The 19,609-nt window shown below is 32.3% G+C and overlaps 1 protein-coding gene across 4 annotated transcripts; it reads right to left on the reverse strand.

The window, feature by feature from the left end:
* Positions 1-288: 288 nt before the first annotated feature.
* LOC115876496 (rhomboid-related protein 2-like) lies at positions 289-19,329 on the reverse strand. Of its 4 annotated transcripts, none has more exons than XM_030892313.1 (6): positions 19,176-19,329; positions 7,390-7,509; positions 4,615-4,817; positions 2,327-2,635; positions 1,375-1,588; positions 289-863 (listed from the first exon to the last, which is right to left on the reverse strand). In XM_030892313.1, the coding sequence occupies exons 2-6, from the start codon at positions 7,471-7,473 to the stop codon at positions 558-560; spliced, it is 1,116 nt and encodes a 371-aa protein (XP_030748173.1). In that variant the 5' UTR covers positions 7,474-7,509; positions 19,176-19,329; the 3' UTR covers positions 289-557. The 4 variants fall into 4 exon arrangements, with proteins under 4 accessions (XP_030748173.1, XP_030748166.1, XP_030748158.1 ...); XM_030892306.1 differs by having other exon boundaries at positions 7,390-7,707; XM_030892298.1 differs by having other exon boundaries at positions 7,390-7,845.
* Between the last annotated feature and the right edge of the window lie 280 nt (positions 19,330-19,609).

Raw genomic sequence — 19,609 nt, forward strand, 5'->3', positions numbered from 1 at the left:
TAACTTTGCTTGTATCGCAATCGAAAGTATGTACGATGAAGTATCAAATATAATATATTTTAATTTGAATATAACTAAAAATTAATAGTTTTATGATAAAACTACAAATTAATAGGTTCATTTTTAGTCCAAGGAAATAGGCGTTCAAATACGAAGTTTTGTTAAAAACTTGAATTTTTGATATGTTATTTTGAAAAATCGAAAACCTAACCTACAACCTAAACCCCGAGAAGGGGTGAAATAAAAAAAAATCCAAATTTCCGAGAAACGGTAAGAACTAGAAAAGTAGAAATTAAAAAAATAAGTTGCTCAAAAATTCATATATTTAACATTTTTATTCATTTTGCTTGGAATTATTTTTTTTATTTAATTTAAAAAAAAACTTTCAAAATCCGTTTTTAGATCTTTCTAAGTAACTCATCAAAAAATCAAGTTTTTACCAAAACTTCCTATTTGAAAGCGTATTTTCTTGGACTATTTTATGCTGATTCTTTTAATAGTTTATGTACCATTAAATTATCATAGCGACAATAATTGTTTGTAGGGAAATATTTGCTTTATAAGCTCTTTTGAAAATGACTGGTCCAGAAAATATTTATAGCTATGAGAGTAATCATTGAAAATATATACAAGATGAGTGCAATCCACCATATCTTATTTTCTCTATTGGTAACTTCCACGTTGCGTAGCATCCATATGCCGACAAGAAGGCCGGCTACGGCTCCACCAAAATGTGCTACATATCCGATGGTTTGATCAAGTGTGGCTGTATATCTGGCATATAGCGCTGATCCCACATCAACACTTATCAGCATGATAATTATAATGAGATGCAAGCATGGACAAGCCATGCTATCAAAATTCTAGAAAGAAAATAGAAGGTATGAAGTGAAAAGGTTTAAGTTTAGTTGAAAAACTAGTTTTAAAAGGTGTATAGATATATTTGTTATGTTTGTTGTTTTATTAATGGAGGGATCTTTTTTTAAATTTTATCGAGATTTTGTACTGTTCGATATATTTGGAATAAAGGAAATAGGAAATACATACTGGTAAATTAGTATAGGCTTGGTGCATTTCAGTGGATTTCAAAAAATTCTGACCGCGGCGCGGCGCTCTATACGGCCTAATTTTCGCTATGTACTTTACGCCGCGCCGCGCCGGCGCCACCGTGATCGCACTAAAATAATATTGAAATCGTGGCTTTGTCATAATATTTATTTTTACCATAAGTATATAATACATTCTTCATATACGTATATAAATCCGCATACGTATTTAAATCCGTGTATTTGTATATACTAGTTGTGTATGATATTCTACCAAGCCTATAGTAATTTTTCTATAAAGTGAAATGCACAAATTGTAATTTCATACCATTATGACAGTAGAGATATGTGCAGTAAGTAAAGCATACACCCCTCCGCTAGCACCAGCCAAAAAGCAAAACGGATCCATAACAGATGTTAAGAGTGAACCAGCAATTACACCAAGAAAATATAATATCAACACTCTCCACCATCTGTGTGCCAGTTCAAGTGGAATGCCTAGGAATATTTGAATTATGAGATTTACTGATAGATGAGTGTACCTAAAATAAGAAAAATGCCTGATTTTAGTCCCTTCTCCAGCAAGAAGCTCTTAATTTTGGCGTGGTCAATCTCTAGAGGTCATTTGGTCATCAAAATTGACATAAAACTTGTCTAAATTAACATTAATTATATAAAGATTAAAAAAGGATATAACGTTTCCAAAGAAACAAATCCACTTTCAAAAAAATATTTTTTCCCGAATTATAACTACATCATTTAAAAATATTTTTTACTCAATACAAAAGTTTAGTTAGGACTTGACCTCACCAAAATTATCACCGATTTTTATTCCCTAGGCGATTTTGTCTTCGTTTTTTTCGATCGTATGTTAGTTTATATATAGATAAATTTTATTCATATTTACAGGGTAACCCTCAGCAAATCATATTTTAAATCATAACCCATTTTTTTCAGATGGAACCATATATGGGTGGCTCATTACCATATTTGGAAACATCTTTTTTTTATGAATAATTTGGTACCACAAACTTGGTATTTTGAGTCAAATTGTCGTTACATTTGTTGTTGTGGCACTCTAGATTGAAATATAAAATACATTTTTCAAGAGAAAATGTCTAAAGTTGACATGTGATATGTCATTTTATTCAAAATGTCATTTTCTATCAAACAAACTGAAAATATACCGACGGTACCATTTATAACAAACTGCCTGTACCATTATAAACAAACTGGTTAATATAGACGGTTTTGAGACGAGATGAGTTTCTTATCCTTACCCTATATGAACAAACATATACGTTAGAAATCTCCAAAATTCATATCTTTTATTTGGGTTGTAGATAAATAAGTTTGCCATTGGACCGCTGTCTACCACAGCTGATTTCGACTTTCTATGTTCGTCAATTACAAAAAATATTATTTCCATTATGGATATAAACACCATTCCTATCGGAGGCGGCAGACAAGAGTATTCTTCTTCATAAGGTCCATCAACTTCTGATTGACCTTCTTCAACAGATCTTGGGGCCCTTCGACCGGTAGGTTTATACTTGGGTTTTTGATTTGGAAGTATAAAGTGCATATAGCTAAAAGATAAGTGCAACTGTTTCAAATATATTGGTTGATTAAGTCGATGGTAGACTAGACGTTTATGGAGAACGAGTTTTTTTTTTAATTTATCGACCTAAATAATTATTTTTAGCATTACACCATTCTTTTCTTTATTTAAAACGAATGATGCATCCGTTGATTGAAATAATTGAGAAGATACACACATGGCCAAAATTATTGCATATATCCTTTAAAAATATACGGAAAGGAATTTAAAGAATTTTTTTTTATACATAGCTTTGATAATCTGTAATAAATCTTTTTTTTGTTAAAATGGATGGTAAACAATGTTGATCGTTGAGACCCAATATTATTACAAATTCTTGCACATTTCGATTTGCGGTCTCTTGGGTTTCAGAAGAAATTTGCCCATTGTTTTAGCCTTAAAATGCCTAGGAACATTATTTCACAGTTTAATAGTGTCAGAATAGTAACACTGTCTCAACAGGGCTACCAAGTTGCAAGTTGCAATAGCTGAAATTGTAGGAGTTAATCAAAGCGATGTTTCACGAATATTAAAAAAAATCAGGGAGACAAACGAAGTTACAGACTGGCCTGGAAGAGGTAGAAAGAGAGTTACTACTGCTGTGCAAGACCGTCAAATATCCTTAATTACACGACGCAATCCCCTGCTTTCTAGTACTGCTATTAAAAATGGGGTTGCTCGCCTTGAAGGAGTAAATGTTTCAAGAAAGACCATAGCAAGAAGACTCCATGACAGAGGATTAAGGAGGCCTCTACGTATTCCGAAGCTTAATTTACAGTACAAAATTACGCGACTACAATGGGCTGAGGAGATAAAAGCAAATGGACCTAATTGGAATTTCGTCATGTTTAGTGATGAAAGGAGATCTGGAAGACGAGCACGCTTGAATCCCCGTGTCCCGTTTCAAGGGGGAAACATTATGGTATGGGCAGGTATAATACACGGAGTTCGAACTCCTCTTGTTTTTATTGATGGCACAATGACAGGTGCCTCATATCTTAAAGACGTTTTAGAACCTATTGTGCGTCCATTTCGAGGGGCAGTGGGGGATGACTTTGTTTACATGGACGATAATGCTCCTCCCTATCGCACTTTAGCGGTTCGCGAGTTTTGTGAGGAAGAGGGAATAAGAAAACTGTGGTGGCCAAGCCATTCCTCAACATCTTCTGCATAACTTAATTGACAGCATACCGCGTCGTCTCACAGCTTGCATTGATGCTCGAGAAGGCAATACAGACTATTAGTTGTGAGAGATAACTAAAATTGTTTTCAATATTTTCTGTTTAAAATGAAATTTGTTTTTGTTGATTTTCACTCATTATGAAATAAAATTGTAATAACACCCTAGTTGCACTTAGATTTTTAATTTTATATCGTGTAGTAGGTAAGCCAATATGTCCAAAAATATAGAAAGAATCATATTAGGCCCAAAATAAAATAAAAATATCGTTGTATGCAATAATTTTGGCTATGTGTGTATGCAATCTAATGAGCAAATCGTGACAAGGTTGATTGATTGTAGTCTGTGCTCTATTAATTACGTTGTTCTCTATTAATGTACTGTACCCAAAATCCGTAAATCTACAGATTAATCCGTAGTTCTGGCAGCACTGTCTCCGACAACCACCCACTCTGTCGCTGCGCTGTAAACGACTATCAGCCCGCAGATTAAATATCGGACATGTAACAGTAACGCCAGCTACATCTCAGACATGTTTTGTACCACGCAATCGCGCATAAGGTTGCGCATGTTCTTATTTCTTCAACGATGCATCATTGTTATGGAATGAAACCCCGTATATTATCACATTTTTCGAAACTACTTTTATTTCTCACAATTTATCAGTAGAGATGCACAAATGCACTTGCATTAAGAAAGACAAAATATTAATCTCCATAAACATCTAATCAATTTTTTATATTTTATTGTGCAAAATATAAATATAACCATATTCAAACAATAATTACTTGTTGACATATTTCCCGAAGACTTGTGAAAATTTCCGGTCAGTCACTAGGTCGATAAACTCATCCAAAGTAATTTTCTTGTCCTTGTTCTTGTCGCCATATTTAAATAATTTCTTAATAATCTTCTCTGAAATTTCATCGTTTTGCCGAAGCATTTCTATAAATTCTCGTATCTCAATACCACCGCTTCCATCTAGATCATACTGAAACCAAAGGAGCAAAAATCAAACGAACGTATATAAATATACAGGGTGTCCCGGACTAGGTATTAAGGTACATTCAGGCTGAGAGCGTCGCGTCGTGTTTGCGTCGCGTCCGCGTGTCGAAATGGAATCAATTCTTCTTCTTCTTGCAGTGCCATACTCTATACAGAGCGTCGGCTACCTCTCGCATGTACTTGATGTGTGTCATCAGTGTTTCACAAGTACACGGGACCTACAGTTTATCGCCGAATCCGAACGGCACTATTTGAGAGGCTGTACAAGGCAAATATACTCAAGGTGGTTTGCCATTGCCTTCCTTGAGGTGGCGGCTCGCTGGTCGCTCTATTTAGATAAATATTTTTTTTTATTTAAATAAATAAAGCGACCGTACTGGCTGAGGATCGAACCCAGTACCATCCCATTTCTCGCACCGCAGATCGACACACTAACTGCTTGCACCACGGCCGGCCACCATCAATTGGAATCAATTCACTTAACTTAAATTAGACCGTTCAGGCAGACAGCGTCGCGTTTGGCGTTGCGCTAGCGTCCGCTGAGCGTCGGGGTTCGAGTTCAATGGGGCGGACGCGACGCAAACGCGACGTGACGCTCGACGCTGTCAGCCTGAATGTACCTTTATAGTTACTGAACTCAAAAGAAATCTAAGGAAAGTATTTAATTATTTTTGGTCACTTCCTGTTTCACCGGAAATGACTACTACTTTTGATTTTTAAATGGCACCCTCCGCATTTTTTTACTTTATTCGATAGAAAATGACATTCTGAATAGAATGACAACTTCTACAATATGTCAATTTTTGACATTCTCGCTTAATAAAAAATCGTATTTTAAAATTCAATCTAGAGTACCATGGCTATGTTAAAAATACTAATTCTTAATCAAGGAGCCTTGGGCAAACAGATTTGATCGTATGTATCGTATAATGTTTTTACTGTCTTGTCCTAGCCAGTTAGAAAATGCTCAAATGGTATTTTTAATCATATCTCATTTTTTTCAAATGGAACGAGGGTGGCTCATTAGCATATTTGGAAAAAGCATTTTTTACGAATAATTTGATACCACACACGGTATTTCGAGTCAAATTTTCGTTACGAATCGCAAGTTATAATTTCAAATAAACCATATGCAAAAATGTCAAAAGTTGACATATGATATGTCATTCTATTCAGAGTGTTATTTTCTATCGAATAAAGTAAAAAAATACTGAGGGTGCCATTTAAAAATAAAAAGTTGTAGTCATTTCCGGTGAAACAGGAAGTGACCAAAAACAATTGAATACGTCAATCAATCCTAATTTATGTCATATACTAACATACCAAATCTCGTTTTTTTAACTGAAAAAATAAAAAAGTTATAGGGGTGAGCCACTTTTGAGACGTACCCGGTATAAACAAAAGGCGGGGAACCACTGACATTTTATTTATATTATCTACCGGTAAGGTTCTTCATTATCGGTATGTATATCGATCCTTTACAAGATTGTTTATACTGGAATTATGGTAAAGTTTTGGTAATGTACCATAAAAAAAATCAGTGTAACCAAAAATTAAAATAAAATTGATTAACGTAGGTTACAAAGCAAAAGTTAGATGACACATGTAAATGGTATTTAACAGATAAAAACTGATTTTCTCGCAATTGTTAAGAAAAACACTTAATTATTAACTATGTTAAAATTAAATTAAAATATGATTTTTGAAAGCAATTATTGTACCTGCTCTAAACATCTTCTATAGTATTCTCTATCTCTATATCTTTCATTATGTCCAGTTGCCATTATAAATTCACAATAAACTAATTTTAACTAAGTTTTTAATCATGTAGGTAGCGGCAACGTAATCTACAAACTAAGGTACACATGCGATATTGTTTAAACATTTCAATTTGTTATCTTATCTATTTATCTAGTGTCGATTAGCGAAACAAAAATTCTAAAATTCACAATCTGATAATCAGTTAATTGATTAGAATCATTTTATTGCATTGAGCATAGAGCATTAGAGCAGAAATCACTAGTTTTTTAATTTCATTTGAATTAAATGGTATTAGATCCAAATAACACTTATAACACTTGCAACTTATAAAAATTAATTTGTTTCTTAATATATTTTGTGCTATTTTAAATGCTTTATTAAATGCCACAACATAAAAAAATATAAATAAAAAATTTTGTCAAAAAAAATGGGGTGGGCAACTTTTATCACTTAGTGATATAAAAAATAGATAACAACTTATTATAAGAACTACTGAATATACGTATAATTTCATCAAAATCGGTCCAGTCATTTTGGAGGAGTATGGTAACAAAAACTATTAAAAAAAACAATGGTAGAATGGTGAAAATTTAAGGTTGTATGTATTTTGAAATGCCATAACATAAAAAAATACAAATAAAAAATTTTGTTCAAAAAAATTGGGGTGCGCCCCCTTAGGTATCACTTGGGGGTATAAAAATAGACAACAACCTATTCTCAGACCTACTGAGTATGGTAACGAAAACTATTAAAAAAATTATATATTATTTTTTGTATTACAAATGTTAAATAATTACCTTTCTAAAAATACTTCTAAAATATCTTATGGCATCCTCGGTATATTTTATTTCCTTTGAATCTGTTTCTTCAGTAGCTGCCATTTTCTGCAGGTTACATCTTCGGTATCTTCCTTCTTGCTAATTAATAGTTAAGTGAAATATGAAATTCCATAAAAAATGCAACAATTTAGTTTCAAAAGGGCCTAAAGATGGGTTGTTTTGAATTCCTGAACAATTTCTGCACAATAATTGAATAGTTTTCCAACTTGTAAAGTGTTTGGATTTAAAATCAACTTCAGTGTCCTGTATTCCAGTTAGTCCAAGTATGATTTTTTTCTTTATGAAAAAATATATCGTTGTTTTTCAAAATTCACAGTATGGTCACATTTACCATTTAACTATTCTTATATTCTAATGAATATTAACGTATGAGTGTAAAACATTTAGCGCCGAACTGTTAATATCATATAATATCTTAAAACAATAGAACATTTCGTTAGAGTTTATAATAAATTAAAAGAATATTCTTTAACTAATATTTTTGGCTTTGGCTCTCATTAGCGGATAATAAACATCTACTATTAAATAAATGTGTAATAAAGTACAGGGTGGCTCGAATTCGACGCTCATCATTGGGATTTCGGAAACTTAAGAGATACAGGATCGGTTAAATGGAGGTAAAGTTGCGCAATGGGATGCTCAATAAAATGCCGTAGTATTGCATTTTTATTTTTTATTTTTTTTGCTTAAAATATTCTGGTGATGGAATTTTCTGTACGAAACGTCGGCAAATATCAAAGTGACTATATATATATATATATATATAGAGTGATGAAAGGATTTAATTAAATTGAAAAAAAATCAGGTCCGTATTTAAAAAAAATTAAGTTGATGATGGTCGCTAGAAGCCGAAACGTCAGAGTCAATATTTAATCACACAAAGTTATAGAGCAGAAAAAGTGGCCATGAAAATGTGTTTTTTATTTTAAGTTATCTTAACAAATAAAGCCAGGAAACAATAGAAAACGAAATTGAAAAATCCGTTTTTCTTTTAATATATTCGGAAGTATTCGGAATTTTTCAAAAGGTAATACGGCATTTTATTGAGCATCAAATTGCGCAACTTTGCCTCCAATACAACAACTTTGCCAACAATAGAAAACAAAATTGAAAAATCCGTTTTTCTTTTAATATATTCGGAAGTATTCGGAATTTTTCAAAAGGTAATACGGCATTTTATTGAGCATCAAATTGCGCAACTTTGCCTCCATTTAACCGATCCTGTATCTCTTACGGTTACCGAAATCCCAATGATGAGCGTCGAATTCGAGCCACCCTGTACAGATACCTAATATATTAACTAAAGACCTAGACCTTAATGGTCATAATCAGCTAATGAGAAAAATATTGAATATAACTGCTAATATAGAATTTTCATTGATTTTGTTGAAATTTCTTTTTTACACAAATTTAGTTTATACCTATTTGTGTGTGGATATATTTTTAATTTCAATGAATATTGAGGAATGCCCTGTTTTGTGAAACTAAAACTCGCTACACACATATTTCTCTTAAGGCTCCTTGGTTTATGAAATACAGGGCGAATGAATTTTAGAATGAAACATTTCGACCCCCTTCGTTTCTGTATCTATTATCTCATAACTTAGTAAATACATACACACAAATCTAAGTATTTCCAAAAAATCACTACTCAGTATAAAAATAAATTACAATCTTCTTAAGGTCAACTGGCAGTAAGCGCCATTAAAGATTAAACAAGAGTACGGACCATGTAATTGGCGTCTAGAGCGGCATCGTCGCCAAAATGCATCGATTGCCATTTCACAGCCGTCTCTGACGCCGTTTTTTTTTCGGACGGGCGGTATTGTACATGATCGAATTTAAGTATAATTTTAATGGGCAATTTAGTTTCTTCGAGACTTTATTTCAAATAAAATATTCAGTCGTTCAAATACGAAGTGAAACAATTTAATAGTTATTTCCATAGAGTTAAGTTATTTCTTATACAAAAAAACACGATAAAATGGTATTTTATCTTCGGCCGAAAAGATTAATTCACGAGCGATGAAATCACGAGTGAATTAATTTCGGGAGACGATAATGCAATTTTATCTGTTATTTTTAATTTATTGCTGATTGAATTGGAGCCAGAAATGGCTCAAAACGAAACAAGTACATTACCAACAGATATTCAGGCGGCTGAGGCGACAAACGCCATATCCAAACTACTTCCATTTAAATCCCGAATAACTTATGAAAAGGAATACAAAAATTTTCAAAAATGGAAGCAATTAAAAAACGTGTGAGAAGAAATAAAGTTTTTAACCTATCCTCGCTGTTAAAGTATCATTTAATCTACCCTTGTGGTTAAAGTACTATTTTATTTACTATTTTTGATAGATATAAGGCAATTTTAACAGTTGCTATGAAAAAAAAATTGTATACATTGTTACAATTTTTAATATTTATCTTTGTCCTAGTAATTTGGTACTTAAAAGTTAACAACGAAAACATGGCTAAAGTATAATACGTGTTTTATCGATGACTCGTTGTGTTCTGACTCATTGTTTATAACGAATTATTTCTACAAGCACTCTTATATATGTTCTGATTAATTTTAAACAATTTAGTTAATTATTTCGGCCGAGACCTCCAAATGTTAATAGACATTGGGATATCTTTGAAGTTCCTCGAAAAGATTACATCATAGTGTAATAGCATCAAAAATTGATAGTAAACGCCAACTAATTGTTAAAATCATGAAACTTAAAATTGATTTTCTAGAAATTAAAAAGAAATTTAATACTGCCAGATAACAGTAATTAAATTTCCTGATAAACTTTTAACACTGAAATGATGTAGAATTTCTTTTAATCGTTATAATAATGATAATCAGTGGCGGACTAAGCCTGTCGGGGGCCTGGGGCGGCGAACCTAAATGTGGCCCCCGGTCTGTTTAGACAATGATATACTTCTAATACACATTTTGTAAAAATTGAATGACAATGTATGTATAGTGGTTGACAAAATTCAAGTATTTATACCGGGTGTCCCAGGCTGAGCCTGCGTTAGAAGTTTCTAGAGAACTACAATATCTAGATATGAGATTTTGTGCATATCAGTTTCACAATGAAATCTAGTTATTAAAAATATTTTCAATATGGCGGCACTTTCGGAAGTACCGGAAGTTGACAGCAACTTTCTTATTTTAAATGGGTGACCCCATTTTTTATTACATACCTTTGTACATACTTACATTCTCTGTAAAATTTTATGAATTTTGATATCAAACACTCTATACCTAACGTTAACCGTTTTTGAGAAAAAAAAATATTTACAATTTTTGGAGGAAAAAAATGCCTGCCAAAAATATGTATACTTATAGCATAAACGTCAAATTTAGTGATTGCCACAGCCACTGTACCATAAAGAGAAGACACGTGGCTATCTCTATGTCAAAAATTATATCATGGAATTGAGCGATTAAAAAATTATCATAAATCATTTTTTTTTAAATGGAAATCCACTTTTTTATTTCACTCGTGAAAAGGCTTTCGTTACTTTCGTTTTTAAAATTTGTTACTTTTTGACTATACATGTTCCTGTACAAGGTGGGTCAAATTGGACGCGTTTAAAGGGAAACACCCTTTTCTATAGGAGATAGACGAAAACTAATATCGGTGTCTGGAGCTCAATTTCCATCAAAAACATGATGGTGAAAACCGCACATCGATATCTGTTACCGTTTCGGAGTTACGGGGTGTTTTTCAAAAATATGCATTTTTAGCAAATCGCTGTAACTTTTTTGGTATGGAAAATTTTGTATATCTATGAAAATATTTCCAAAGGACCTTTTTACGTAGAATTTAATGGTTTAAGTATAATTTTTTTAAAATTAATAATTTAAGAGTTATCAACAGAAAAATTGACTTTTTATTTGGGACACCCTGTATATTTTTGATTAACTGAAAAGGAATTAAAATTACCTTTCCAAAAATATAGCACACTTGATATTTTGTTATAATCCCCTTCGAAATACAGAATTTTTAAAAGTTCGCTACTTTTAACTAGTAGGGTTTGGACCCCTTATTGATGATATGCCCCTAATGGAACTCAAAAACATATTTTTCCAGCAAGACGAGGCACCGCCTCAGTACGCTGAAGTTATCAGCAAATTTTTGCAGCAAATTTCAAGAATAATTTAACAGCTAACCAAGATCACAGCCGTTGGACGTCGAGGCCGCCGGACTTAGTGCCTATGGATATATTTGCGGAAGAATAAAGGTTCTTATTTTTAAATTGCCCGTATACAGACAAGAATATAGACAAGAATTAGATATAATTAGCAGTTATGAGAAGGTATCTTTCACCCCTACTGAGTTAATGAATTCCGCGAGAAATGTTCATAAACGGCCCCGTCTGTCCATAACAAAAGACGGTCGATATGTCGAACACCTGTAGCAAAATCTCATGTCTTGGTTTGCTATTTATTTTTATTGTTATTAGATATAGTTTAAATGTTTTGGGATGTTGGTTAAATATAGTTTAAATTGTTATAAAATTCTGCATCTCTCATAGCAAATATTATTTTCGTTTTAATTGATGCTCACAGCTAGATTTTTTTTTGCATTACAGTCTGCGCCGTTCAAAGCCTACTTATTTAAAGTGGGCGAAGTTTTATAAACTCGATATCTCAAAGAGGAATCTTGCAAAATATCAAGTATGCTATATTTTTGGAAAGGTAATTTTAAATTCTTTTCAATGAATTAAAAATATACAGGGTGTCCCATATAAAAAGTCAAATTTTCTGTTGATCATTCTTAAATTAATAAATTCTTAATAATAAAAAGGTATACTTAAACCATTAAATTCTATGTAAAAAGGTGCTTTGGAAATGTTTTCATAAAAATACAAAATTTTCCATAGAAAAAAAGTTACAGCGATTTGTTAGAAATGCATATTTTTGAAAAACACCCCGTAACTCCGTAACGGTAACATATCGATGTGCGGATTTCACCATCATGTGTTTGACAAAAATTGAGCTCCAGACACCGATATTAGTTTTTGTCTCTCTCCTATAGAAAAGGGTGTTTCCCTTTAAAAGCGTCCAATTTGACCCACCCTGTACCTAAAATAAATCGTTCTTAAGTTATTTTGTCTGACTGTTTGACACTTAATGTCAAAGGAAGCTAGATAAAATCAAGAAAAATATACGTTTTCAAACTAAATCTAAAATAACTTAAAAACGATTTATTCTAGGTATACGAATATGTCTAGTTAAAACGTAACGAATTGGAAAACCTTTTCACTAGTGAAATAAAAAAGTGGGTTTCCATTTCTATTTTCAAAAATATTTATGATCATTTTTTAATCGCTCAATTCCATGACAGCTACCGCCATTATTGTATGACATTTGAACAATTTAATTTTTGACACATGCCACATGCCTTTTCTTTATGTCACAGGGGTTGTGATAACCACTAAATTTGACTTTTAGCAAAGAATATTATAGTGCTTTTAGGCTGTACAAATTTTTTTGACAGGTAGTTTTTTTCGTCCAAAAATTTTAAATATTGTTTTCTTAAAAATGCTTCCAGGGAAATACCGCGACAAAATAGGTCCAAAATAGGTCCAAAATAGGTCAAACAGGTCCGTGGCCCCCGTTATACTAAAGACTTCACTGCTCATCATCAGTAATGAAGCTAGAATACATGCTGTGCATTGGTTGTAATTTAAAATATTTATTCAGTAAAAATAAATAATGAAACCATTGAAAAATAACCTTAAAAGCTAAAATAAATAAAATCAGTCTCAAAATATATACAAAATAATAATTATTCGATATTTTAAACAAAGAAAATTACCCCTTGATTTAATTTCCTAAATAAAAAATGCTATTGACAATTACTGGGGCCTGATAATTGATAATCTGCTTCCATTTATACTGTTAAAATACTGTTAATTTATACTATTAAAATACTGTTAAATATCTGCTTCCATTTATACTGTTTATTGTTGTAGTATACGTATGGTTTGCATACTCCACCTCACAACCTATTTAAAATAGGAAGTTGTTGTCAAGTTCCGGTATTTCCGGAAGTGCCGCCATATTGAAAATATTTTTAATCCTTAATAATTATTTTAGTTGTCTAGAAACTTTTAATGCACGCTCAGCCTGAGACACCCTGTATACGTCCGAAAATTTTTTCAAGAATTTTAAATCAAACCTTTTGAATTCATTTCAATTACTGTTCATGGAGGTCGCTATTAACTTATCTCGAAAGGTTAAAGAGGTTAATAAAAGCATAAAGCAGAGAGAATAAAACGTCAATATTTCTCGATAGTGTTTTGTTACATTATAAATTATTATCGTATATTTATAATTGCTGATAATATTTACCTCACTATACCTAGTTATAATCTCAATTACTTAATGGAGCCTAATTATTATAATATTTTTAAATTTAAAAGTGTTTCTAAGATTTTGTACCATTTTTGCTGGAATATACTTTTTTATTTCAATTTGATATAATATTGGAAATTGAATACCAAATCCATTTTCCAATACGAACTGAATTCCTAGTTCCATTATAAGTATGGCACAATACCGATCGTGTGAACTATGTAGGTACGTAAAATCCTTGTTTATAAAAATTCATATACAAGGGTAAAATCAAACACCTTTGTAGACTGTTGGTATATATTTTATAATTTAGATTTTATCGGATAAAAGAATTATTTATATTATTCAAGAAAAAAATATAGTTATTTTGTGCTTATTGACAAAAATAAAAATGTATAACTCCAAAAAAATCCTTAAAAATAAAATAGTTATTTTTTGTAGACACTTCTGCGTTAAACCTAAACGGACACTGGTCAGAAGTTATGTTTACATACAAATTTGCCTAACAAAGAAAAAAATTCTTAACGTTTCGGAAAAAAGTTTATCTCTTTCCGTCGTCAAAAAATACAAAGAATAAAGAAAAAAACTATTTAAAATATTTAAATTCAACTATTCGAGAACACTTTACTTTTTTTTTGCAGTGCAGTGGCGAAATACCCATAAAGGATTTTTTTGGAGAGATGAATCCGCCACATAGATATAGACATTTTTTAAAAAAGGAGGAAATTGTACAAAGCGCCTATCTGTTTCCAGTGGCTTTGCAAAATGCCTAGCAAGAATTAGGCATATTAAAGAATTACGATATTTGATGTACATTTCTGCAAAAAGACTGCTTGTTTTCGGTCATTCTGCAAAATGCCTATTGAAGACTAGTCAGATTGCACAAAACATTTTATGCGGGATTGGTATATACTACAACCTAAGTTTATCTAACATATTTTGAACAAATATGTTTCGAAATTACGAACACAATAGGAAATAATGGAACAAAATAGTGTTGATTTTATTAATGTGAGTGTGATCAAGGATGACTATTATCAACGAATAATTTTATTTTATTCTAAAAGAAGAGGAGAGTTTCACAAAGAAGTCCTAAAAAATATATTTTGCTAAAATTTTGAGAACCACTGGAGCTTTTCTCGATTTTCTTTCACTTTTCTCTAAATAACAATAAATTTGCGCTACTTTTGCATCAGAAATTTCTTTAAGAAAACGAATTTTAGAATAAAACAATGAATTTAAGTGCTAAATTGAACACATAATATTTGTTTACTCTATGCATCTGATTTCTAGTTATCCATCTAGTAATTTAGCATAATATATATAATGATTTCCATTGTAATTCTATTATCTGGAAGGTTACATTTTCAAATCTACGATATGCACGTTAAGTCGTTATTGTTCGAGTATACTATATTTACACAAATATACAGCATGGCCTTGGATGGACCGCGTACTATATTTTTTAATATTTGCTATTTTTTCAACGTATATGATTTATAACTTGAGTAGCATTTACATTTTTTGAATCCTTGGTATGGTGGCCTAAGGTAATGCAACAAACAACAATGCTCAACCTTAGTAAGGTGCAAAGACTTGCTTGTTTGAGCATAACAGGGGCGATGAAATCAACGCCCACTGCATCAATGGAGGCGCTTCTGGACCTTCCGCCTCTTCACATAGTGATCCAGGCGGAGGTAAGAAAGGGGCTCGACAACAAAGTGTCTTGTTTCTGGGAAATAGGACAGAAACAGGACACTTAAAGATGGGAGATTCTATCGGAGGATCTCTACTCCAAATGAGATCGGACCAAATGACCCCCCTTTATCACTACCACAAAACATTCGAGGTGAACAAAATGGATCGAGGAATGTGGACAGATATAACATTCCTTCAGGATGGACTAACTCGCTGAAGGAACAGGAGCTGGAGTATTTGGGGAAAGACCAAGGGCAAGCTAATCCTTTTCCTTGGGTTAACACTCAACCGTATTCAAGACAGAAATCTTCGCCATTCTACAATGTGCGAGAGAAAAGAATAGAACAGCTTATTCAGGTAAGCTCATCAATTTATGCTCAGACAGTCAGGCGGCACTTGGGGCGCTTATGAGGCCAAAGGTATCGTCAAAACTTATCTGGGAATGCCTGGGTGAACTGGGAGCTCTGGCACGAAGGAACAGAATTAAATTATTCTGGGTGCCGGGCCACAGCGGCATCCAAGGCAACGAAAAAGCCGATGAGCTAGCTAGGCAGAGATCATCGGCATCCTATCTTGGTCCAGAGTCCGGCTGTAGTACTGGGAATACCCAAATATATGGCCCGTAGTGCACTAAAACTCTGGATCAGGGAAAAGCACAATGTCCATTGGAGAAACAGACAGAGGCACAGGCACAGCAAGGCTTTTATCCAAGGACCTAGCTCTAAAACCGCAAAAGAACTGCTAATGCTTAGCAGGAATAAAGTGCGGATTACAACAGGCCTCTTGACAGGACACATGACTGTCAAGTGTTATCTGAACAATCTCAACCTGTATCTTGATACAGGTTGTGACTTCCTTGGAAGTCTTTGCTGCAGACTCTGCGATCCTGAAACAGCGGAGCACATAACATTGCGACGTTCTGGATCGCAAGCGATACTTTTTATTTGGGAAAACTAGGCTAGAACCGGATGAACTATGCTCCTATCCTATCAAAGACCTGCATAAGCTAGTACAGGGCACAGGAATAGGAGAATGGGTGCAGATATAGAAGAGGGATAAACACAATAGGCCTCACCAGGTCGCAGTGTTTCCGGCAGAGGACGGCCCCTTGTTACGAAAAGAAATACTTATTTCACACACTTATTTCTGAAACACCCTGCATATACACAAATAAAAAAATAAGTTATTTACTTGTATGCATATTAATTGTTTCCAGCATTGTATTAACTTAACGCTAAGATGCGTCGTGTAATAGCGTGTAATAGACTATTAAATAGATATGTATGTCAGATATGTTTGGAAAATTTTTATTCGTTAAAATTTAACCTGGACATAGGAAATTTGAGATAAAATTTTAAAAATCGTGAATAAGTTTCCCATTTTTTAAAATGTTTTTCTCTAAAAATAAAATCTCTGGCTACTGGGATAGGATAATTTTATTTATCATGCTTTAAATTTACGTGAAATTTTCTTTACTAGGGTAGGTCATGCAACACACGGTATATAAGTATGGAATAAAACATGTAAAAATATAAGTTCCGAAAAACATAAATATGAATTATGATTAAATTAGCAATTACTTATACGCTTTATACGCCATAATAATGTATAAGAATTATTGTTAGAGACAATTCTTATAACTAACAATTAATTTTAATTATCATTAATGTCCAATAAACATAAATATTTAATTATGCGCAATGTACCTATATTAATTGTATATATTTCCTAAAAATAAAAATAATAAATGAATTAATATACGCTTATATTGTCTTGGTTACACGAACCACAAATACAGTCATAGCCTATAGTCATAACATGGTCATAACTCCCTTGGGACATTATGTAAAGAAAAAAAACTAGGTCTAAAATATAGGTCTTAATTTATTACTATAAAATTAAGATCTAGTAGCTTATCAAAAGTTTTTTTTTATTAAAGTATCATATATTTTCATAAATAAAAATATTTGAGTATGCGAGTTGACTAGTGGGATGTACAGTACATCTGCTGGATCTGTGTCGATGAAAGGAATGCGGGCAAAAAACATTTAAATAAACAGCAATATATTTTATACGTCGATTTGACGAGCGCGTCACCGTAAATCGCTCCGCCCACTCACTTTATTGGCTACTTGCAAATTTGTCGAATTTTTATTGATGGGACGCGTCGTCTAATTTTTTACGAAAAACATCGAGAAAATATCGTTTCCCCTCTCACGGATACCCCGGAGCTACAGAACCGACAGACGTACTGTAGAAGCTAGTCGTATTTTTGACAGTTAAAAACATAATATCTTGATATTATGGCAACATCAGGTAGTAGATTAAATTTACAAAAAAAAAATGAAAAAATTCAGTGGTTCTGAAAAGGTTCTGAAGATATGAGCAAAAACAATATCTTAACTTTCAAAATAAAACAACTCAGTTATTTTATACTTATTTGAAAAATGATAAAGAGAAAATATGTTTTGTTTATCAAGATCTACCAGCCCTGAAAATTTGCACCTATTTAAGACTCACCCTGTATACAGGGTGGCGCCTCTCATACCCCGCGGAAGCTCCAAGGGGAACGGTAGTTTATATCGATATGAAATTTTGGCAGCATATGTAGGTTAACTGAAAGCATTTTATCAAAATATACAGAATTATACAGGGTGTCCCCATTCTATTAATTCTGTCTGATGTAGGATAAGTTTGCATTTACGCCAAATTTCTGAGAAATGTTTTTGTTTTAACTGACACAAAATGATAACTATAGTTGTTAAAGTCGGACTAATTAAACAGCTATGTTGAAGTAACATCAGACATATCACAGCCACCTAGATTTTATTAAAATAATAAAGATTTACTCAGATCAAATCATGAAAATGAAAATATTTAGGAAAATCTTTGTTTGAGGAGTAGGCAACCTTAATAGTATTTTTTAAGAGACATGAATTCTCCATTGAATATCGGAATAATATACTGGGTGTTCCATTTAAAATAAAAGAGTAACATGCTTTTAAAGGTGACCAATATTCAATATTAATTTTGTCTCACCCTGTATAACATTTTGGATCAAGTTTTAATTTGATTTAAAGTACAATAGTTAATTTAACTACATATTAGGCTATACCGGGTAAATGCCAATTTAGGTAGCTTTTACTGTAATTTAAAAATTGTTCTTTATTTTTAGAAAATGTTAAATATGTCAAAAACCATTATAAAACTCACCTTTATTTTTCTCCCAAAATCCGAAAATCAATTAATATATTAATATATAGGGTGTTCCATTACAAAATACACAACTCTAATATGTAACTTTTTTTGGGGACACCTTGTAGAACTCTCTATATTTTTAAAAAGTGCTCTGAATTAACCTACTTATGCTCCCAAAATTTCATTTCAGTATAAACTGACGTTCTCCTTGGAGCCTCCGCGGCGTATGAGAGGCGCCACCCTGTATTAGTTTTAAAAAAAATATAAACATTATAATATCATAGTTAATCATTAATTTTAATTATTAAAAATGTTTAATGAATTATTATAAGAAAAAAATATAATACATTATGTAGGTATAAACTAAATTTATGTGTGTTTACGGTTATTATAAATAGATACTTTATTTTTATTCGTATCCTTTACACTGAATCCAACACATTAAACTAACTTTGCCACTATATACTTATGTTATTATACGCACCAAGCTACTATTTCACACATATTTCAAACGTAACCATTCACTCAATCAAATGAAACTTCAATTGAATCAACTTTTTACCGAAAAAATTAACCGGTTTAGTGGACGTCTTGCTAGAGCCGATCTAAAATTTAAACTAACAGTTAACAGTACATTATTCATATATACTTAATTTAAAAATAAATTTCGCACGATGAGGCCGAGAGGTGTTGTTCAACTTTTAAATACGGTTTTGAAATCAATAAGCAATAATTTATTCCGGGAAAATTATTTCAGAAATTCGGTCGATGATAGTAGGTGATCTCGGAGGTTCTTTTATATTTTTGTTTCGTAATATCTTTGTTATGGTGATATATGAATTAATTCAGAATTCTCTTGTATACCATACGATCGGAAAAAAAAATGGCGTCGGGAGGCACGTATAGCCGCCCATACTA

Source organism: Sitophilus oryzae, unplaced genomic scaffold, assembly GCF_002938485.1.
Source record: "Sitophilus oryzae breed Bouriz unplaced genomic scaffold, Soryzae_2.0 scaffold_1059_pilon_pilon, whole genome shotgun sequence".
NCBI classification, from domain to species: domain Eukaryota; kingdom Metazoa; phylum Arthropoda; class Insecta; order Coleoptera; family Curculionidae; genus Sitophilus; species Sitophilus oryzae.

Bases quoted from the DNA above. Each gene is read 5' to 3' on its own strand.
- LOC115876496 (XM_030892313.1), bottom strand. From the start codon at position 7,473: ATGGCAGCTACTGAAGAAACAGATTCAAAGGAAATAAAATATACCGAG. The intron at 4,818-7,389 runs GTAATTATTTAA...CTTTGGTTTCAG, and splicing joins TTAGAAGTATTTTTAGAAAG to TATGATCTAGATGGAAGCGG. The intron at 864-1,374 runs GTATGAAATTAC...TTTTCTTTCTAG, and splicing joins ATATCTCTACTGTCATAATG to AATTTTGATAGCATGGCTTG.